The sequence below is a fragment of the Phymastichus coffea genome, unplaced genomic scaffold (genome assembly GCF_024137745.1).
Source record: "Phymastichus coffea isolate CEN01 unplaced genomic scaffold, Cenicafe_Pcof_1.1 PCOF00003, whole genome shotgun sequence".
Lineage (NCBI taxonomy): Eukaryota > Metazoa > Arthropoda > Insecta > Hymenoptera > Eulophidae > Phymastichus > Phymastichus coffea.
This window is the reverse complement of record NW_026706814.1, coordinates 9,019,833-9,043,337: the sequence shown is the minus strand read 5'-3', so window position 1 is coordinate 9,043,337 and position 23,505 is coordinate 9,019,833. Positions and strand designations below refer to the sequence as shown.

At 39.2% G+C, this 23,505-nt stretch overlaps 1 protein-coding gene across 3 annotated transcripts in view; it reads right to left on the bottom strand.

Moving 5' to 3' along the window:
- The window catches only part of LOC131664074 (potassium voltage-gated channel protein Shaker), a 1,178,399-nt gene that overhangs the window by 61,913 nt on the left and 1,092,981 nt on the right, over nt 1–23,505 (bottom strand). For 2 of the 3 annotated variants that reach the window (XM_058934949.1, XM_058934943.1), the window contains one exon: nt 10,359–10,533. In XM_058934949.1, coding sequence (XP_058790932.1) covers nt 10,367–10,533 — 167 coding nt within the window. In that variant the 3' untranslated portion in view covers nt 10,359–10,366. Of the gene's footprint in view, nt 1–10,358; nt 10,534–23,505 lie in introns of those variants that run through there. The other variant, XR_009301906.1, reaches the window with a different exon arrangement.

Sequence of the window (23,505 nt, the reverse complement as noted above, 5' to 3'; positions counted from 1 at the left end):
TTCTGATAATAACTTCTACGGAAATTATAAAACTACTTCACACACAGAATTTTCTTGTTTACAAATTTAGGAATTTGAGGTGGTTCGGTTAAAAAGCACAGGCATCTAGCCTATTTGTTGTTTAGGGGTTTAGGGTTTAAGGCTCTTTAGTTCACATATACAGGCTACAAATATCACACATTCGTAAACAAGTTTTTATGAAAGTTAACATTTTTTTTCGACATTTTCGTCCACTACATTGGTTCCGCCATTCTAAATTTTCAAAATCTGATATCAGATTTGTAAAGAGCGATCTCGAAAACCTCTATATACAAACTTTCTACGAAATATTATGTATTGAATTACATATTTACAGTTATTTTGTGTTGTAACGATAAACGTCTTATTAGCGCTAACGGCCCAACCATGCGGCTGCCCGCAAGTGCAGCATCTACCGGTTGGGGAAAATGTGACGAGGGAATTCGGCACACGACGGGACGGAACGCGCGCGTATAAAAATGAACCAGTCGAGGATTTGCTATCGATACCTCCAGCCGCAATTAATAAGAAAGAGAAATTCCCGAGTTTTCCGGAGTGTAGAGACGAAAAGAAAGAAGCTGTGCCATAGCCTGACAGAGTGGTGTGCGTGCAAGTGTGCGTGAGCGGAGAGTTTCGCCATGAGGGCGAAACCGTAAGCGAGAGACATCATCGCCGGCAGATAAACATTACCGAAAGACATAGCGTGTGCCGTACGAGCCTTCTTCGTCTCACTTGTTACCCGTGCGAGAGTTAATAAGGTAAGCTGGCCAGCTTAATTTCGTGATCGCGATAGAATCGTCTATAACTAATCTCTCGTACTCGATAAAAAGCGTACATGTAATAACTCGGCGAACAAAGAGCGGCGAGCGATCTGACACTGCATGTTGTTGTCGTACGCGCGGCATGTAAACATAAACACGCGGGCCGAATACAGTGTAACATTAAGAGACAATAAACGTTCTCGCTTGTGATACTAACAATATTTCCGACGTATTTATTTCATGCTAGTAGACAGTTGGTTGACTGACACCCGTTCCCTCCTGCTCTCCGGTTTTCGTGTTTGAACGTGTAGGTAATCACGCGCGCTTTTCTATGCGAGCGCGCGGTTAAATTAAATAAACGGTATTCACCCCGTTACAGTGTTAAGGGTGGTTTACCCCCATTAGGGGTAATATTTATTAAAACACCGAAAAATGTCAACTAAATTGTGTTATTATGGATGTTTAAACATTTTTTCCAATTTTTTTTTGTCAGTTTAAACTTTTTTATTATAAAATTATGCCAAAAAATATATGTATCCAACCCCTAAAAAATAGGGGATGCTACCCTTACTCTTTAAATCACCATGAAATACTTGCTCCTTTTGTAAGAAATAACCTCCAATTTGTTTCACTGAAAAATATTAATTTGAAGCCGAGATATTAAAAAAAATGCTTTTTGGAGATTAACTTTAGGGGAGGTTTTTACCCCTTAAAAGTGAAAATTAGCCGATAAAAAAAATACGTGTCTCTTATTTTTTTATGTTCTACAATATGTATCAAAATCATTAAAATCGGTGAGTTCGGGTTGGGTACCTTTCCTTTTTAGTCTAACTAGCACCATAGATAGGGTTACATTCTTTTAAAGCCTTTGTCACATCAGTATCTTAGGAATGTTGGACATATCCAATAGAAATAATTGCTTAAACGTTTTATACCACTTTATGATGCAGTAAAATAAGCTAGCTCTGATCTTTTGATATTTCCTCCCTTATGTCCCCCAATCAGGATATTGTGTAAGATCCAAATTATTTCTAATCGCTTTTCTTGCAGCGGAACGATTACTTTTCCATAGCAGACCATTACTTTAATGTGATTTTTATCGAAAATCCTGATCAGAATTTCGGTTAATAGTCCGGATCATCGGTATAATATCCCCTTCTTGCTATGCGGAATCTCGTAAGGTTCTTTTGAATTAGTAACCTTTTTAAATTCAGCAGTCGAGGCCTGCAATGGCTCGGTCGGTAGGGTGACGAACTCGCACCCGGTAGGCCCGGGTTCGATTCCCAGTCCCTGCTGATTGATACAAGCACCACTGAAAAAAGTTTTATGAGCTTTGTTCTCAAACACATTGCAATCCTTCGTCGCTGATTAGCACTGATGGAGCATGAATAGAGCGAGGTTTAATAATTAAAAAAAAAAAAAAAAAAAAAAAAAAAAATTCAGCAGTCCAATCTTAAAGCTTCTATGCTAGTAAGGTCATGATACTTGTCTTTAATACCTACAGAAAAGATAACGTGATTTTTGTAGTTGGTCGTCATCTTTGTCTAATTTTTTGGTTTAAACTTTTCATATTCCACAGGTCGATCGTTCCAATTTTGTTTAATATATTTGAAACGGAAGTTTGATTGTAGCAATCGTGAGAGACGAAATGTACAATGTTATCTTTTTTATAAGTTAAACATTGTTGATTAGTGTACACGTTATTTTGCAATCTATATTTAGAAGGTCCTAGCGATCGGTTTACACTATTGCCTTCACTATTAGAAGTAGGATTTCGATATTCCTCCGGTCTGTGTATTGATTAATTTGTTCAGACTGCGGGGGCAACATGAAAAATATTTCATAGTCCGTCAGCGTTTCCGAAAAATGTAAATCCACGGATGGATCGTTTTTCATTTCAGATTCTTCGACTATATCATCTAAACTTTTGAATTTAAACGTAGGGTATGACCCTTTGACCATTGGAACACTTCTGGCTGTTGGTGATCCTGCTTTCACTTTTGGAGTAAATGATATCTCCCGATGACGTGATAGTGCAAGGGTCGTGCAATGATTAGCGTCATACACTCTTGTCCCGCTCGGGTCGTTCAATGGTACCGAGTCACGACCTTGGTCTTCGAGGGATAAGCGATTTTCATTTTCTGGCTGAACGCTCGGATAACTTATCCTCGACTAGTTCATTTATATTCGCGCGCGTTCCGTCCCGTCTCGTACCGAATTTCCTTATTCCATTTTCCCCAACCAGTAGGTGCTGCCCTCGCAGGCAGCCGCATGGTTGAGGTGATAGCGCTAATATGACGTTTACCGTCATAGTACTTAACTTATCTGATGAATATTAATCTTCTACCATAAAATATTAAATATTAATATTTACTATAAAATATTAAATTTTAAATATAAAATTACATATGACAACATACTGTAATGAAGGTTCAACCTGATACACCCTGTTTCTATAAAAATATATATATATATATTATATGTATAAGTATAGGAATGTATACGAGTGAGTATATAGGTTAGGTTCACGCCGTTTACTGGGTGACTGAAACGACGTGAGTTCTTTATGTAAGCTATAAGGCGCAAAATATGATGGTACGCGAATACGGGCTAACGTAAAAAGATAGGTGTACGGAATAAATGAATGGATATTATCATAATGAGCTTTAATAATAATAAGCGAATTATAAAACGACGTAAGATAGAGAAAGAGAGAAAGAGAGAGCACGATCGAATGGGTACTCACAGAGGTGTCGAAAACCAAAGCTCCGCCAAATGCGTAGGCGTTGAGAAAAACGGAAAAATCCTCGTGTAATAGTTCGTCACATGTGACATCACAACACCACAGTCCCCCACAGCTTGTGTTCATGCCAGGAGATCAATATCACACGAAAGAATGGCTGATTTGTTGAAAAAGTCGGCAAAGATCCCGTCTCACGAGACTATATGCGCGTGTATCGTTTTGTAGATCAGCGCGAAGATTGTCGGGATTTGCGGGTCTTCTTGCGTTGTGTGAAAATCAATCTATGCGCGATAATTTGAACGCGACGCGAATACGTCAGTCTCTCTATGTCTTGCTCACATAAAGCATATCTCTGTGTGTATCAATGGATTTCACCCCTTAAATATGATTTTCCGATTATAAAAAAAAAAAAAAAAAAAAAAAAAAAATTACGAATCTCTTGTTTCTTTAATGTACTACGACATATACAAGTATTATCAAAATTGATAAGTTTTGATTAGGGTATCTTCCTTGTTAGTTAACTTATAAAATTATCTTGGCAACTAGTGAACAGATTCCATAGTTTAAGTTACCATTATTTTAAATTACAAAAGATAACGTTTAATACACATAAAACTTAAAATGTTATTTGTGCAATAAATATTCAACATGTTACAAATGGCCATTTAAAAAGAATTTGGTACTTTTCGCCATGACTAATGAACGAAAATAATTTCGCTCAAGATTATATTGTAGTATTTTTAATTCTTTAACTTTTATACTTTTTCATGTAAAATATATACTGTTTTTTACGGATTGAAGAAATTGTGTTTTGTTGATTATATCAACTTTGAGCCCTTATAAATTAACAGTAATGCTCTATAGCATCTATTTATACGAGGTGTGATCAAAAAGTAAGGTGAATTTTGAAATTTAGCGGGCTACGTCCGTTCGATCTTCGACTTTTTTATTTGGTTATGTCGGTACGCTCGTCTAGAACATACGTTCCAAATTTCAGCTTTGTAGTATGTTTGGTTTGTTTGTGAGAGGCATCAAGGTTAGAAGTGTTTTGCGTGCTCCACGATTTGCTGCTGTCTAAAAACATGGATCAAAGAGTTTGCATTAAATTTTGTGTGAAAAATGGAATCAAATGTTCCAAAACACTTGAAATACTGAAAGTGGCATACGGTGAGTCTACTTTAAGCCAAAAAAATGTTTACAAGTGGTATAAACTCTTCCAAGAAGGCCGAGAAGACACCGACGACGAACCTCGTTCTGGACGCCCCAGCACATCAACAACTGATGAGAATGTTGAAGAAGTGAAGAAAATAGTGTTGGGAAATCGTCGAATTACCATTAGAGAAATTGCTGATGATATTGGCATCTCATTTGGTTCGTGCTAATCAATTTTGACGAGTGTTTTAGACATGAGACGTGTGTCAGCGAAGTTTGTTCCGAAATTGCTCAATTTCGACCAAAAGAAACGTCGCATGAGCATCGCCCAAGAGCTACTGAATGACGTCAACGATGATCCAGATTTACTCAACAGGGTTATAACAGGTGACGAAACATGGGTATACGGTTATGACGTCGAGACTAAGACTCAATCGTCCCAGTGGAGGCATTCTGGATCACCAAGACCAAAAAAAGCACGCCAAGTTCGATCAAATGTAAAGGTTTTGCTTACAGTTTTCTTTGACTGCAGGGGCGTGGTGCATCATGAATTCTTGCCACAGGGTAGAACAGTAAATAAGGAATATTACCTGCAAGTTATGCGCAATTGGCGCGAAGCAATCCGCCAGAAACGTCCGAATTTGTGGAAAAATAAAAATTGGCTTTTTGCTTGTGCAATTTTTTGCTCGTTGCTTGTGCGCGAATTTTTGGCTAAAACCAAGACAGTAACGATGCCACAGGCACCGTATTCCCCAGATCTGGCCCCCTGTGACTTCTTCTTGTTCCCAAAACTGAAGAGGCCCATGAAAGGACGGCGTTTTGCCACGATTGAGGAGATAAAGACGGCATCGAAGGATGAACTAAACAAGATCACAAACAATGATTTTTTGAAATGCTTTGATGTTTGGAAAAAGCGTTGGCACAAGTGCATTATATCCGAGGGGGATTACTTTGAAGGAGATAAAATAAAAATTGATGAATAAATAAATATTTTTTGAGAAAAATAAAAATTCACCTCACTTTTTGATCACACCTCGTATTACTCTGAGAAGGTCTACATAGGTTTCATCTAAACGAGAATCTTGTCATGAAAATTTTTGTATTGTGCCGCATCTACGAAGGCAGGTTGATAGCGCACATATCATCAAAAGTTTTCAAACATAAACGACTTGTTCTACTCAAAAAATAAGCCGATACGTATTATTTTTATGTTGATGTTTTTAAAATTGCATTTTTTATGACTATTTTAAGTTGTGACTTTAAGTTTTCAATTTCTTGGAAAAAAAAATTATTTTTGAATCCTGGGCTATTCGCTGTGGTTTCGGATTTTTTAACTGGAATATTAGATAGATTTGTAAGTGTACTTTCTAATGCCGTTCTCAAGAATAAAAAATTTTGCAAAATAAAAGTGTTATGGTCATTTTTTAATAAAATGAAAAATACATTTTTCTGAAATAGGCCATTTATTTTGCGCTGAAAAAAATATATTTGATAGCTTACCAACTATATTACAGAACCTAATAGTTAGATACGAGGGGTGTTCAAATGGTAAGGTGACTTCAATTTTTGCGGGCTACGTACATTCAAGTTTTGAATTTTTGTTGTGTCGGTACACTCACCTCGATCATATATTCACAGTTCTGACTATATAGCACGTGTTGTTTTTCTGGCAGAGGCGTCAGAGTTTAGAAGTATTTGGTGTGCTCGGCGATTTTCTTCTATCGAAAAGAATGGAGTAAAGAGTTTGCATTAAATTTTTTGTGAAAAATAGAATCCAGTGCTCTACCCTATCGAAAAAATCCAGCTGGAAATTCAGGCTGGATTTCCATATGGATATCCAGGTGGATTTCCAGGTGGATTCATATGGATTCCATATGGATTTCATATGGATTTCCAAGCTAGATTTCCATATGGATTCCAGATGGATTTTTTTGGAAATCCAAGTGGATTTATCAATGTGGATTTGACGTGAAGTACAATTTCAAAAAATGAATAAATAACGTATTGGTTATCAGTGTATAAAATTCTACTAATAGATTCTATGGAGGATGAATTATAAAAAAAACAACAAAAAAAAAGTGTCTTGACCAAGGCTCGAACCTGGGATCTTTATATTATCAGACTTGTCCTTTACCACTTTGCTATCGATGACTGTAGGGATGCATTCTCTTTCTTTCCTATATCACGTGCAACTTGAAAGTTGCGAATAAGCCATATTTCTACTCATTGTATTGTTCATCTCTGATTATTTGCATGAGTTTCAAATTAAGGACGTCGTCTGGTCCATTTCATATAATGACAGAATTTACTGAAACTCAAAATGATCATAGTTTGAAGTCTTCTGTACTCACACCAGTTTTTTGGGACATATAGTATAGTACTACATAAAGAGAAATATGATGTTTAACATATGCTCTTATGAGACGGCATCGAAATTATGCGTAAAAAAATAAGTGCACTTATGGGGCAGCGTCAAAACTATAAGAAAAAAAGGTAAGCTGCTAACGCCGAGACTGCGATGATGACTTAAGAGAGCCTTCTTAAAATAAGGAAAAAAAAGTAAAAATAATGAGCGTTAGACTCGCAGGGTACTTCGGTTCTCGCAGGCTCTCGTGGTTTACCTGTCAGAGTTGTAGAGCTGTTACAGATTACGGTTTTCTTTCCAAAGGAAAAAAATTAAAATAATGAGCCTAAAACTCGCAGTGTATAGGGTTAGAAAAGAAAAACACTAATCCGAAATAACGCTACAACAGAGAGAGGTCAAACTCAAGAGCCAAAATCCAAGTACCCTGAACCCTGCAAGTTTTACTCTACATATTTTTTCTCACGCTCCCGGTGAAAAATTAAATTTTACGCTCGATATTCTTACACGCATTTTCCATTGAGAAAAAAAAAATAGAGCCGACGCTACACCTACGCCGGCTATTTCCGGGAGCCGAAACCAAACCACCCTGGACCCGCCGAGTTTTATGCTCCAGACTTTTACACGAGTTTTTCTTTCTTCTTGAACAAATTTTGTTCACTCTGAAGAATTTGATCTCGGCTTTTAATTGTTGATCAAGATCAACAACAAAATTTTAAGAAATTTAGCTCTATTTATTCAAAAATTATTTGCTTTCATAGAAATACCTACAGAAAATATAACATATACTTACGAAATATTAGGTATAATATAAAAAAAATATGAGCACCAAACTCGCAGGGTACAGGGTTCTTGGATTTTGGCTCTCGTGGTTTGCATGTCTAAATTACAGCGGTGTTTTAGATTAGTGTTTTTTTTTAAGAAAAAAGTAAAAATCATGAGCGTAAAACTCGCAGGGTACAAGATTTTTGGGTTATGACTGTCGTGGTTTACCTCTCTGAGTCGTTGCGTTGTTTCAAATTAATGTTTTTTTTTCTACAGGAAAAAATAGAAAATTATGAGCGTAAAACTCGGCGGGTCCAGGGTAGTTTGGTATCGGCTCCCGGAAATAGCCGGCGTAGGTGTAGCGTCGGCTCTATTTTTTTTTTCTTAATGGAAAATGCGTGTAAGAATATCGAGCGTAAAATTTTATATTTCACCGGGAGCATGAGAAAAAATATGTAGCGTAAAACTTGCAGGGTTCAGGGTACTTGGATTTTGGCTCTCGAGTTTGACCTCTCTTAGTTGTAGCGTTGTTTCAGATTAGTGCTTTTCTTTTCTAACCCTATACCCTGCGAGTTTTAGGCTTATTATTTTAATTTTTTTCCTTTAGAAAGAAAACCGTAATCTGTAACAGCGCTACAACTCAGACAGGTAAACCACGAGAGCCACAACCGAAGTACCCTGCGAGTCTAACGCTCATTATTTTTACTTTTTTTTCCTTATTATAAGAAGGCTCTCTTAAGTCATCATCGCTGTCTCGGCGTTAGCAGCTTACATTTTTTTCTTATAGTTTTGACACTGCCCCATAAGTGCACTTATTTTTTTACGCATAATTTCGATGCCGTCTCATAAGAGCACATGTTAAACATCATATTTCTCTTTATGTAGTACTATACTATATGTCCCAAAAAAACTGGTGTGAGTACAGAAGACTTCAAACGATGATCAGTTTGAGTTTCAGTAAATTCTGTCATTATTTGAAATGGACCAGACGACGTCCTTAATTTGAAACTCATGCATATAATCAGAGATGAACAATACAATAAGTAGAAATATGGCTTATTCGCAACTTTCAAGTTGCACGTGATATAGGAAAGAAAACGAATGCATCCCAACAGTCATCGATAGCAAAGTGGTAAAAGACAAGTCTGATAATATAAAGATCCCGGGTTCAAGCCTTGGTCAAGACACTTTTTTTTTTTTTTTTTTTATAATTCATCCTCCATAGAACCTATTAGTAAAATTTTATATACTGATAACCAATACGTTATTTATTTATTATTTGAAATTTTACTTCACGTCAAATCCAGATTGATAAATCCACCTGGATTTTCAAAAAAATCCATCTGGAATCCATATGGAATCCATATGAATCCACCTGGAAATCTACCTGGATATCCATGTGGAAATCCAGCCTGGATTTCCAGCTGGATTTTTTCAATAGGGTAAAGCTCTTGAAATGTTGACAATTGCATACGGTGAGTCTACTCTGAGTAAGAAAAATGTGTGTAAGTGGTATAAGCTGTTCCAAAAAGACCGAGAGAATGGCGAAGACGAATCTTGCCCTGGATGTCCCAGCACATCAACAACAGATGAAAACGTTGAAGCTAACCAAATAGTGATCTCACAATTTATGACATAAATTAGGTATAAACTGTAGTGATATAATTCGAGTATACGAGCACGTATATGGCACCGAAAAATGTATGGTTTAAATCGAATTGTCTAAGAGTATCAATGATAACAGATGGCAAACATTGTAGTTTTCTAAATTCTAGTGAAGGGTACATTCCGAAATAGTTTTCAGTAAGAAGTAATCCTTTTACTGAATTTCGACATTAAACATTTGATTTCGTGTGAGAGAATAAGCATCTTGTAAAATTTCTTATACAATTTGATAGTCAAACTTTGTTCTCGAATTAGATACTAATGAAGATGAGTTTTTTCTATAAAACGAGTAAAATGTCCGGATTTTTTATATGTCCATATAAAAGCCACATACAAAAGTAGTAAAATACTTTTCAGAGGAATGAGGCACTTGACAGTCTCACTTCAATCTGAATATCCAGAAAAAAACTGTTTGGAATCAGATAGTGTTTGTTTCAACTGGTATAAACGTACATTAAAGATAGCAGCGACTATGTTAATAATTATTTGTTAAATTGTGTTCAACATAAGTTACATACAGGGTGTAATAGTACATTACGATATAAGTACGGGAAAGTACATTTTCGTCTGGTGTGGCGTTTAGGGCTGAGTGAAGCGTGGGTAAAAAGACACAAAAGACGAGACTCTCTTTCCCAAACATGTATCTTATCGTGTTTTTCAATACGGCGCGTGAAAAGCTCGTTTTTGATCGCACGTTTTTGGCCGAACGTGCGGAAAGTAAGTACTTTCAGCACAGAGTGTCGAATGAATTTGAAATATTATCATTTATTCCTAAAAACTTCCTAAAAAAAATATCAAATATAAAAATATAAAAATAAAAAAATATACAATCTCGCTAATAAATAACATGTTCCATAAGAAATTTATTTACAATGTATATAACATTTATTACCTTTTTAGTCAGACATCAGTCTCAATACTTATACAGGCAAGATGTACGTTATTATTGTAATGAGGATTGTAGTTGGATTTTTTTATAATACCTGAACGTCGTAATAAAATACCTTCCTCTAATTCCATGATATCTGATGATGATTCTGACATTGAACTTTTTTTCATATTTTGACCTAAAAAAAATTTTAATAAGAATTAATTTATGAAATTATTCATTTAAGTATGGGACAGACAAATTTTAATTTTAATAATTATAATTATAATGTCTAAAGCGTAATGCTGAATTAAAATTTCTAGAGCAAATTGAATAGAATATAAAGAGTTGCCTTTATGTTACTGTTATCGTTAGCAGTATGTTTTGATACTTCAGCATTTGGTTCAGACCTGTAATATCTAAATTAAAAAAAATTAAAAACAATAAATATCAATTTATAAAATTTTAATAATTAAACATACTTTCACACTGTTTCACAATTACTTTCAACATTTTCATTGTTAGACTCTGTTTGGACCGAAGTCAACTCTTTCCATTCTGTTCAATTTGCTCCGGAAATTTCAATTCGGTATTACACTCTAAATATAATTATCTTATATTTATTGACTCATTTATTATCAGCTGTTCTAGTTATAATAAAGAAAATGTTTCAAACAAGAATTATAATTTACTAAATTTACTATATGACCTATATGAATTTACAGAGCTCAAATAAGAATAAAATAATTAGGATTTGACAATTTATGATATGTTTATATTTTTCTTAATTCTTTATAAAATAGTATGAGAATATAAATTATATTTGTTACAATACTTCTTTCTTTGGACTTTTACACTTATTACTAGGCTACATCGAATTGTACTTGAAAATATATAGCCAGTACTTCCCGAGGTTAACATCAATTTAATATGCTGATGATCAAACAATAGCTATATATTATACAATTGAAAAATTTCTTATTTTCCCTCTTTTAAACAAAACTAATTTGAAACGCGGAATCCAGACACGGTATAATGATAGAACAGCCACAAATGTACAACAAACCTAGATGCGTTATGAATAGGAGAAAGAGAAGTTTGGGATGGGTGACCGAATGCTCATCGCTGGTTCGCTCTAGCATCGCGAGTGCTACCGAATCGTAAACGGATCAAATCGACTACCGTTGCAGTGTTCAAAATGTAAATTAAAATAATTGTTTTTTAAAATTGCTTTATTATATTTTTCTTATTTGTTATACATAATCTATACATACACACCTATATACATACTTATATATATGTATATAAATATAGAAGTTATGTAAGATTAACAAATCATAAAAAATGAGAGTTTTAAATTTTTATCCCCCTTTCATCAATTTCAAAAATATGAAAAAATCTACACATTTTGTTTCTAAAACAAAAAATATAAAGTAATTTTTTTGCGTTACACCTATAAATCTATACAAAATTACGGCAAATTCAAACTTTAAAATGACCGCAAAATTTTTTATTTCACGCCAAAATTTTTTTTTTTACTTTACGTATTCGTAAAGTTTGCAAAATCCTACAATCTACAAAAAATAATATTTTTGTAGCTGCAAAATTGACCAAAATATAGATGAAAACCTGTTATGTACAAAATGGCGCCCATTCTTAACCCATGTCGGTTTAGAAGTCTGAAAATTAAGCTGAAGTCATAACTTTTGATAACAAAAAGATCCCAATTTCCGATATCGTCAAGGGAAGTTTTGATATAATGGGCTCTTTACCAGGACCACGTTTTAGTTCCATTCCACATTTTCGAAGAGTAATTTAAGAAACATCATGTACAAGTCAAAAGGAGCAGACATAAAATAAATACGAGAAAATTAAAGTTAATGAAATTAAGATAATACTTAAAAAACTTTAAATATCTATACCTACAAATCCACCTCCCATACCAAATAACTAATAATAATACTAATAATAATTACTAACCACCGAGTATCTACACCGAACCAAACCTTTCAACTTCACGAATACCGAGCAATTTATTTGTACTATACTTAAATTAGTATTTTCACTTCTGATTGATTGTACAATTACAGAAGGGCGCTCACGTAGGCCGTGAAGGATTACATCCGAAGATAAAGCAATGTGCAAAATTGGAAATTAAGGATAAAATAGGATTGAGAATAGGTTAATAAATTAAGAATTTATTATTATTAAATATTATTTATACTATATCGCAACTATATACAGTTACAGTTATATCTGTGAACTATGCTAGAACCTACAAATATATTATAATAATCATGGGGTGAGACAGCGCCCTCTGGCATGAATGCCGAAGGACCGGATTACGCGACACTATACACAACGAATTCGGGTGTACAATTTTCCAATTCCTTTTTTCATATAAAATGTAAAATAATTAGTTCCTGCACATCCATTTTATTTTATTGGGAGTCCAATAAGCTAAAGCCTTATGTGATTTTATTTGTTATATTCTTTTATTATTATTTTTTCCCCCGAAGCATTACGAATAGCCCGATTTCTTATTTTCTTTTCTTCCAAGCTGTTATCTGGAATGCAGATGATTATCTGCTTCGTATATACTGCGCCATATCTTATTATCTACGCACAGATAACTGCGCCTGCGCAGTCGTTCTTGTCATCTGTTTTTTCTAATAGTCAGATGTAATAATATAGGCAAACTTACTGAGCATGAATTAACAATTGGCATAAGATTTCCAGGATGTGATTTTAGACCTGATCCAATAACAGGACGTAATTATATTTTTAATTTATACTTAAATTTAGAATCAAATAGAGCATATATGTTTTAGCAAATTATTGAGAAAATATTAATGTGTAGCGGGACATTCAAGAAAATTGCCATAATAATTGCAAACATAATAAACAAAAAAAGTATCTTTTCGTATCGATTCGGAAAAGATGTTAATAAGACTGTCCGCAGAGAGCGTCGTAGGTCACACAGCTTAAATCACGAAAGTTAAGGGAAGCGATAGGAAGGAAAGGCAGTACGAAAGAAAAGCCATGCAGTTTTAATAGTATACGAATATATAAAGTTTATGTACGTTAGTGTACAGGGCGGTTCAGAGAGAGCGGCGAGATAGGCAAAACGAGAGAGAGATCTAAGGAACGGTCGGTACTTACATTAATCGAAGGCCCTCAATTACGATTCGGAACGATTGCAGAATTCGCCTAACTAGGCTATCGCTTGTCGCAAAGAAGGAGAGGTATTGCACGCACAGTTGCAGTTCTTTCACTTATCACAGTCGAAAGTCTCTCTGTTGCCACGAGGCGATTCTCTAACAAAAATGCTAATACAAGCGCACGCACGAACGAATGCCTCTACACGGCTCGCGAGCTATCAGCTAATTGCTGGCCCTTCGTCACGCGGCGCACGGCGTGCGGTTCGTCATACATGTCGCTAAGCCTACACGCGCACGCGGTCTCTCTCTGCCGGCGCTCTCTCTTACCTTCTCCGCAATCGTTGTCTGCTGCTGCTAAGGAGAAATATAATTCAAATAATATAACATATACGAGGGTCGTTTGAAAAGTCCGTGCAAAGTCAGAGAGATGGCGCTACTAGTACGTATCAAGGTTATTTTCAGTTAGTGGCATATCTTGGAAGAGCACACACCAAGTTTCAGTCAGATAGGCCAATTACTTTGCGTTTTACATTCGATTCAATCAAAGAAATCGAGTGGTTGTAAAAAAATGGACGAAAAAGAATTTCGTGTATTGATTAAACATTACTTTTTCAAAGGCAAAATACCTCAGGAGATTAAACAGAAGCTTGATAAACATTATGGTGATTGTGCACCTTCGACTAGAATGGTTTATAAGTGGTTTCAAAATTTTCGGAGTGGCCATATGAGCACAAAAGACGCTGAACGTTCTGGACGCCCTGTTGATGTTACCACTTCAGAAATCATTGATAAAATCCATGATATAGTGATGGCTGACAGAAGAGTGAAAGTGCGTGAGATTGCTAGTACTGTAGGCATCTCGAGCGAACGGGTACATAATATTTTGCACCAACATTTGGACATGAAAAAGCTATCCGCTAGAAGGGTGCCGCGATTGCTCACGATTGACCAAAAACGAGATCGTGTGAAGTGTGCATGTATGGTTTGCAGCTGTTCCAGCAAAATTCGCAAGACTTTAAGCGTCGTTTCATCACTGTAGATGAAACATGGATACATCACTACATTCCTGAGACCAAAGACTAGTCTAAACAATGGGTTACCAAGGGGGAATCTGCTCCGAAAAAGGCGAAGACAATTCGGCCGGGAAAGTTATGGGGACTGTCTTTTGGGATTCGCAAGAAATAATCTTCATCGACTATCTGGAAAAGGGTAAAACCATTACAGGCGAATATTATTCATCGTTATTGGATCGTTTAAAAATCGAGTTGCTAGAGAAACATCCACGATTGGCCCACAAAAAAGTTCTCTTCCACCACGACAATGCGCCAGCTCACGCCTCAGTAGTTGTGGTCGCAAAACTGATGGAGATAGGGTTCCAACTCGTTTCACATCCCCCCTATTTTCTAGATTTGGCTCCGTGGGACTACTATTTGTTCCCTAATATAAAAAAATGGCTGGCGGGGAAAAGATTTTATTCAAACGAGGAGGTGATTGCAGAAACGAATGCCTATTTTAAAGACTTGGATAAATCCTATTATTTGGAAGGGATTAACAAACTAGAGCAGCATTGGATGAAGTGTATAAGCCTAAAAGGAGACTATGTTGAAAAATAACAAAGATTTACTTTAAAAAATCAAGCAGTTATTATTTTTGCACGGACTTTTCAAACGATCCTCGTATATATATGATATTCTGAATATTATAGTTATATATATAGAGAGAGAGACATAACGAGTTGATGTCAAACTCGTTATAACATAATAATTTGCTAGTTAGCAAACGTGTACGTTTTCATGAATCTATTAATTAGAGCTTACTTTGAAATAAGTAAAATCTAATAAGACAAAAAAAAACACTTTTAATAAAGTAAAAATGAATGCATATCTAAAATTATATAAAATGTCAAAAATATCATATAAAATATCAAAAATGAGAAATTTATTTAAGCACAAACTCCCACGATGCAGAGCTAACCGCCGCTCCGTTAAACACGTATACTTATACGTGTATTCGCCTTTATGTCTCATGATTTCATTTCAGTGTCTTCTTTCCAGCCGAGTTGAACTTACCTTAAGTCACTTGATTTGTGACACTCGATCTATCTTAGGTGTGACTGACTTAATGTCTAATCCGCCTAATCCCCTAGATGAAATCGGATTAAGACCTAAGCCTTTACAGATCGAATAAGCTAATAGGAAACGAAATGACGTAAACGGCAAATAAAATTAACAAAGTTTAATCAATAAAAATTACAAGTCTTTTACGGGCCGAAAGACTAACGCACGCGATAGGATTCACAATTATAAATTATAATTCGGTGAGAGAGAGAGAGATTGAATATGGCCACCTGGTCCTTCCAGGATAATCACTCCCCTATTCTGCCGAGGACTGGCATTGGGCTCGTTCGTTTTTTGCTCTGATGTACCGCTAGGTCCTGGGCTCCCTTGATGCCCTACCAGGACCTGTTTGGATCCCTGGGTCGCCGACAACTTGCTCTTTCTCGCCGACGACCCGCAGCGAGAGGTCGAATCTACTGGAGGCGCGAAGATGACCTCTTCTCTTCACTCTCCTTGCCGTTTCCCTTGTTGCAATCTGGGCAGAATTTCCGACTGAAACCCAGTTGGCCACAAGCGGAACATTGAAGAGGCTTGGTGAAGTCGATCTTCCGCCTTTGTCCTTCTCACCGCTCATCAGGAGACCTGGGAAAAGGAGAATTTTTCCTTCCCCCACGCCATCGGCTCTTACACTGTTTTAGAGGGCTATCTTGCCTTTCTTTGGCCAATTTGCGTAAAATCCGCTCATTGCCCTCCAGACGCTCCTCCATCTTCTTATCAGAAGTGGAAGTTTACGTAGCCGATACCGTCGCTTGCTTGGTAGGCCTCCTGGCAGGGTTCTCCACACCCTGTCCGCGCTATAAATCTCCCTCCTTCTTCGCACGCGCCTTACGTTCGCTAGCCACTGCAGCGGTTTAGGATTTACTACCAGCCGTTCTTTTGCTCGGCTGGTAGGCATGCTGAGGGAAGATCGTCGAGTTAGGATCCGCGAATACATGTGGACGACGACCGTAAGACAAGGTGTTTTGTACCTCGGTCGCCCTCCTGTTAAACTCGCGTATCGACGTCAACTCGCTCCGACGCAGCTGAATTTGGATATTGTGAAGGAGGTTTGCATGGAGAAGGTCTAATAACCTCTCCAAGGGCATTGGTGGTTCTAGTCTATTAACAAGAGCCACCAGGTTGGACACGTAGTCTCGCATTAATTCGTCTTCGCCCTGGAATCGGTTCCGTGCTTTCTGCAACAACCTTTGCTGCTGTTGCGTACTTGTGCCGAACCATTCTCGTGCGTCGGCGACGAATTCGGCAGAACTGAGCCATTGGTACTTATTGTTGTCGTACCAGGTCTTCGCGTTACCTTCGAGGATCTCTAATTCGGAACAAAGTACTTCGTCATCAGTTAGCCCTGCGCCCACGCGCAGATCTTCCAACCTCGACAGAAACGTATCCACGCTCTGTGCCCTACTGCCCGCAAACCTCAGTTTCCATCCGCGGACAATTTTCCCAACATCTCTGGTTGTGGAGAGCCCTGAGGATATATGAGGACCGGTGCCAGACGATCCGCTTCGACTCCTCTGTCGAACAGGTGCGGATCTCCCGTACTCCTCCGGATCCTCTTCACCTCCTCCTCTTTAGAGGGCTTCAAACCCTACAGGATAGGATTCATAATTATAAATTATAATTCGATGAGAGAGAGAGAGAGAGAGAGAGAGAGAGAGCGAGAGAATTCCAAAATTGCCGCGAAAACTAACGCTAGGCGCGAATACAAAAAATTTAAGATCGCGATTGACAAAATACTTTCGAAAGTACGAGGTGTGTTCAAAAAGTAACGAGAATTTTTAAATTTCGCGGGTTTGGAGAGTCCGCTTGTATAAAATTTTTTTTTATTATGTTGGTACACATGCCCCTGAAGTACGATAAAATTTTCAGCAATATTCATTGCTTACTTTTTAAGTGGCAGCCGCTAACGTTAGACGTGTTTTTCGAGCTCAGCGATTTTCGTTTGTGAAAAAAAATGGATCAAAGAATTTGTATTAAATTTTGCGTAAAAAATGAAATAAAGTGTAGTAAAGTTTGTCAAATGTTAACAAAGGCATATAGTGAGTCTGCTATGAGTAAAGCAAGGATTTATGAGTGGTATAAGCGTTTCCAAGATGGCCACGAAAACGTTGAAGATGACGAACGACCCGGACGCCCAAGCACATCAACAACCGATGAAAACGTGAAAAAAATGAAAGAAATGGTTATGAACGATCGCCGAATCACAATCAGAGAAGTCGCTGATGATGTTGGCATATCAGTTGGCTCATGCCATCAAATTTTTTCGAATGTTTTGGGTATGAAACGTGTGGTAGCAAAATTCGTTCCAAAATTGTTGAATTTCGAACAAAAACAGCGGCGAATGGAAGTTGCTCAGGAGTCGCTAAAGAAGTCAATAACGATGCAGAACTACTAAAACGTGTTATAACAGGTGAGGAAACATGGGTTTACGGATATGATGTCGAAACTAAGGCTCAATCGTCCCAGTGGAGGCATTCTGGATCGCCAAGACCGAAAAAGGCTCGACAAGTGCGGTCGAATGTGACGGTTATGCTCACTGTGTTCTTCGATTTTAATGGCATAGTGCATTATGAATTCTTGCCACAAGGTCAAACAATCAATAAGCAGTACTACCTACAAATTCAACGTCGTTTGCATGAAGCAATCCGAAAAAAACGCCCGGATTTGTGGCAAAATAATTCATGGCTTTTGCACCACGATAATGCGCCTGCTCACACTTCATTGCTTGTTCGTGAATTTTTGGCCAAAAACGAAACTGTAACGATGCCTCAGCCTCCATATTCGCCAGATATGGCTCCATGTGACTTTTTTCTATTTCCAAAAATAAAGAGAACATTCAAAGGCCGTCGTTTTACAAGCATAGATGACATTAAAAGCGAATCGCTGAAAGAGCTAAAAGCTATTACAAAGATCGAGTTTCAAAAGTGTTTCGAGGATTGGAAAAAGCGTTGGCATAAGTGTATTGTATCCGAAGGGGACTACTTTGAAGGCGACAACATTAATGTAGATGAATAAATAAATATTTTTTTCATAAAACGAAAATTCTCGTTATTTTTTGAACACACCTCGTATTTTGTCGCGGAACGATAAATGGAGGTGCACCTACCCTGTGGTGCAATGACGGTGATCAGCCGTAATTGTTGAAGCGAAGAAATCTGCTTCTCGAATCAATCAGCTATGCTGCCTCGCTCTTGAATCTGCTGCTATCTGCTACTACTGCAATGCTACTGCCGATGCTAAAATGCTGCTGCTTCCTCGTAACTCACGCACGAATCAAATAGTCCCAGGAAACTTTGATTTTTTAACGGCGAAACAGTGCAAAAATTTTGGCGGTACTTTCTGAGTAGTTAGCTGAGGCTTAATTGCCTATTTTCAAACTCTCGTGCGCCCTCTTTCTCTCTTATTAGTCGCTCGAACTAACATGCGAGTAAAAGAATCGCGAATGGATCGATTAATTGAATCGACTATCGTTGCAAAAAATTATAGTTATATATTTTTTAGTCTCTTGACATTATTATTACTACTCTTTCAAACACACTATTTTTTTTATCAATCTTATTTAAATACTATTATACAAAATTTTACAAAGTAAACTGTTGCTTAGATAGTTACCTTCTTACATGTTACTATACATCTCAATTGAGTTTTAGTTTTTTTATGAATTAACTCTTTTTAAACTTTTGAAAGTTGTGAAACAAATCTTATAATGGTACGAATGCGAATTTGTTTTTTTATATACTACTCTATTACTTCATACTATACGACTCTTATCAAATCTCGTTTTGAATCATCGTTAATTATTATTTATCTCACGATGTATCTTAATTGAGTTTTATTTTTTTTTTTTTATGAATGGATTCTAAGCTTTTGAAAGTAATAAAATCTATTTTAGAATGGCCCGAAAGCTAATTTATTTTATATACATGGTTTAAATAAATTAAGTACGTATTCATTCAATATTAACAGTACGAAATCTAGCAAATCAATGAGCCTGGTATTATTTGAAAATAGTACGGATGTTGAAAACTGTAGTTGAAAATAGCTTTCATATTTAATGTCATAGAACAAATAATATATTTATTTATTAAATATATTATCACAATTCTAAAAATTACACATTGAAACACTTAGAGTTTTGGAAGAAGTGATAGAATAAAAAAAAATGATATAATATTATATGTAACTTTTACGTTAAATGCTAGATTCATTTTTCTCATTGGAAAAGTATGTATAATAACATTTAAATTATGATAAATTTCTATTTATTATAATTAGGTAAGAAGCCTGGCAAGAATGAAAGTTATCTAAGATGTATATATAAAACAATCTATATTTTCTCTAAATGGACTAAACATCAGTTGCTTGTAATATCTTCATAAGTTAAACATAAAGTGAATCTTACCCACTAGATTCGTAGGTTTTGATTATTATAAACTTAATAGCTAAGACGTAACCGATAATATAACATTTAGTTTTTTTAAATTTTCAAATGTTTCTTACTACACCGAATTGGAAGTGAAATGAGTAATTTAACAGTATGTTTATACAAAGAAAAAAATATTTACAGGAACAGCAAGATGCATCGTTTTACAAGTAATAAAAATTCTTTGAAAAATTAATATATACGTAATGTGGCCCTTATTTGAGAAATGGCCCTACATGTATTGTGACGGTAAACGTCAAATTAGCGCTGATAATATAACCTAATTGCTGCCTCAGGGGGGCAGCACCTACCGGGGAGACGACAAACGTAACGAAGGAATTCGGCGCGCGAGCATATATATAGAAATCGCCCGCTTTTTCTCGCTAATACCGATCCTTGTGCCGCTAACGTCTTGACGATCAAAGAGGAACGCCCAGATCAACGCCGATAGTGATTGCTGCTACCAAGGTGCCGGACAACTGCCAAGGAGAGAGACCTGAGCCGACGGAGAAGCGTCGCCTTTCACGACACCGGCTGAGTGTGTGTGAGGTTTCGCCATCGAGGGCGAAGCCGCGTGTACGCGAGTTCGTGGTCCGCGACATAAACAAAAAATGGTTCCCTCGCAGTGTGACTGGTTTAGTGTCATCTTCGCACGCCTACGATATTAAGGTAAGCTGGCCAGCTTAATCTCGCGGCCGCGATACGATTGCATGAGCGACGATTAATTTTCCGACATCTCAAGAAGGCATGTAATAGCTTGTAACGGGGGATTTCGTTCTGGGAGCGAACAGAATTCTTACCCGTTAAGGAATGGTTGTTCCCAGCGTCGCGAGGCTGACCGCCGCCTCGATCAACTCGTTCGAACGGCGTCGATCTTTAGACGTTCCGCCCCAGAGCCCGTGAAAACCTACACGTGCAGGACACGTGCGGAAATCCGGGTTGCCCAGTGACTCGTGGTCGGGCAGGTTCTGTCGTGGGCGTCAAGAGAGAACAACCAAGGGGATTTGAAAGAAAGAACTGTAGGTCGATTATCGAAAGAATCGGTATTTTTATTTACGCCCGTCACTTCAAGCTTACAATTGTAATACCGCGGCCGAGAGGTTTTGTCGAGTGTCCCGCGCACGCGGCGAGAGAGAGAAAGACAGCGCACTATCTAACCGCACTTGGCGCCCGGGCGCATTTACATTTAAAGTCGATGACTTACGCTACGAGGACGAGTCGCTGAAGATTGAGTGGCTCTGGCGGTATGTACTGGCCTTGTTAGCTCCTACCGCTTCTCGGTGAGGAGCCTCTCAGTTGGGGCTCCCGCTGTCCGAAATTACAGTTGCCCGCGACCCTTGACTGCTGCCTCGGATCGCTCCGGGCAACCGATAATGGGCAGCGAACGACCTTTATCTGAGAGGCGATTACTAGGCGACCTCGAGGTTACTGGGTCTTCTCACGATATTCGCCAGGTTGCCCCTCGAGCTTCACTAACTCAAACACTTGTTATTTGCGTTCTCGCTATCCGCAGGTCCGGACTTGACTGACTGTACCTCTTCCCTCTTTCGTTGTCGCGCGCACGCCGCCCGGCGGCCTGATCGCTCTCCTTCCTCTTCCTATTATCCCTAATGCCTCGCGGTACGCGCGTCTAACTCGTGTTCTTTTCTGCGGATCGGCTTTTACGTAGCTCCATGCGATAGGGGCGCTTAGATCACACCTTTAACGAGCGACACTCGTTACAGCCTCCCCCTAGTCGTCCGATGCGGGGTCGGCTTCGGCGACGATCCGTGTCCAAGCGCCCTGATGATATGATGAGTGATAGGTGGACGGACAGGGATTTTTGGTGGGATTGAAGTAACCAGGGGAAATAGACTTTGAACTTAACTCATTCTTGTTTCAACTTATTTATTACTTTTTTTGGTTTTATCCGTCGTATGTTCTATTTTCTTGCTCTTCGGGTTCGGTTCTCCTTCTCTTCCTCCTGTCTCGTCGGGCGGCCCCGTGCTCTTCTATTCGTGGGCATCGGCTGGACTTGGCTACTCCAGGATGCCCGCAGACGTAACAGCCCTGATCGTCCTTCCGAGACTTCCCGTCGCGCACCCCCAAGGGGTCGACGATATTGGGGTTGGGCTGCCTCAGATGTGCCCGGCCTTGCGTCTGGGGAGTTTGATCAGGGCGAGGACGCGATTTTTCCCTCGCCCGCTCCCCAGATCGTCCGCCCTCCAGGTTGATGGTGATGTTGACGGACCCAAGGCCCGACGGGGACGCATCTACACTTATTCTGTAGGGCGAAGGGTTCCGACTTCGCCCTGGCGCCTTGGTGGCTGAGGCCGGATGCTCGGGCGTCCTCCAAGGCGTCTGCCCTGCGAGTTTCTGGGTTCGCCGGATGTTTACGATGGCGTCGCGATAGGCCTGCCACCTCAACACCCGGTCCATCCAGATCTCGACGGAGGGGAGGGTCCCCGGTAGGTTGTTGTACGCCTGGAGTTTCGCCATCACCCGCGAGTGTAAGTGGCTAATAAACTTCCAGGCGTTCTCCAGTTCCCGGAGGCCCCTCTCCATCACCTGCCACCGTTCCTTCGGCGACGTCGCCTCGCTCCAAGACAGAGGCGAAGTAGGCCAATCCTCTTCGTCGAAGGGGTGGTCGGGCGTCGGCGTTCTGTGGCTCCGCCGGGCTGCGTGGGCAGGTTCCCCGTTCTCGGATAACGGTTCTGTGTCCCCGACGACGCTGGGGGTTTCGCCCTCCTTCTGGGTGGAAGCGGGTGTGCGATCCGGACCTTCTGGTGCCGCGCGCTCGCTCCTTCCGTTGTCCATGGGTGGCTCGGCGAGCCGCGGCGCTTCCGACCGCGGGGCTTCCCCTCCAGAGACGGATCGGCCTCGTTCGGAAGGGGTGGTTTCCAGCGGTGTCTCCTTCTTCCCGGGTGGCCTGGGAGAGGAGGTGGCTCCTTCTTCCTCGTCGTCCACGAGGTCTATTAACTCCACGACGCGGGGCCTGGGCCTTGGTTCAGAGGTCCCCATCGGGATATATCGCGAGAACAATTCCTTATGGAGATCGTTCTTGGGCGGCGGGCATAGCCCGGGCCGCCCCGCGGTATTTATGCGTAATCCCTCCGCGGCCCCACGGGCCTCGTGGATAGTTGCCTCCGGCCCTATTTTCCGCAGGTCTGCCGGAAGATCTGGTTCCTTCCGCGCGCGCTGCAACCCAAGGGCGAAGCGGGCCTTCGCCCCATCCAACAAATGCTGGAGCGCCCGTCCTAATTTGGATGCCCACAGGGCGTCGGCCAGCAGGTTCGCGGCTTCCAACAGTTCCGAAGCTCGTTTCTTGTCGTCTTTGATGGACGAGGCGCGCCGCAGGGTATCACGAAAACGCCTACGGGCCGCGATGAAAACGGCCCTCTTCTCGGGTTCGAGCTGTAGACGCTCCACGTGCTCGACGAGCCACTCCACGGCCTCGTGAAGGGCGCTCTCCATCCTGTAAAGGAGTTATGTGG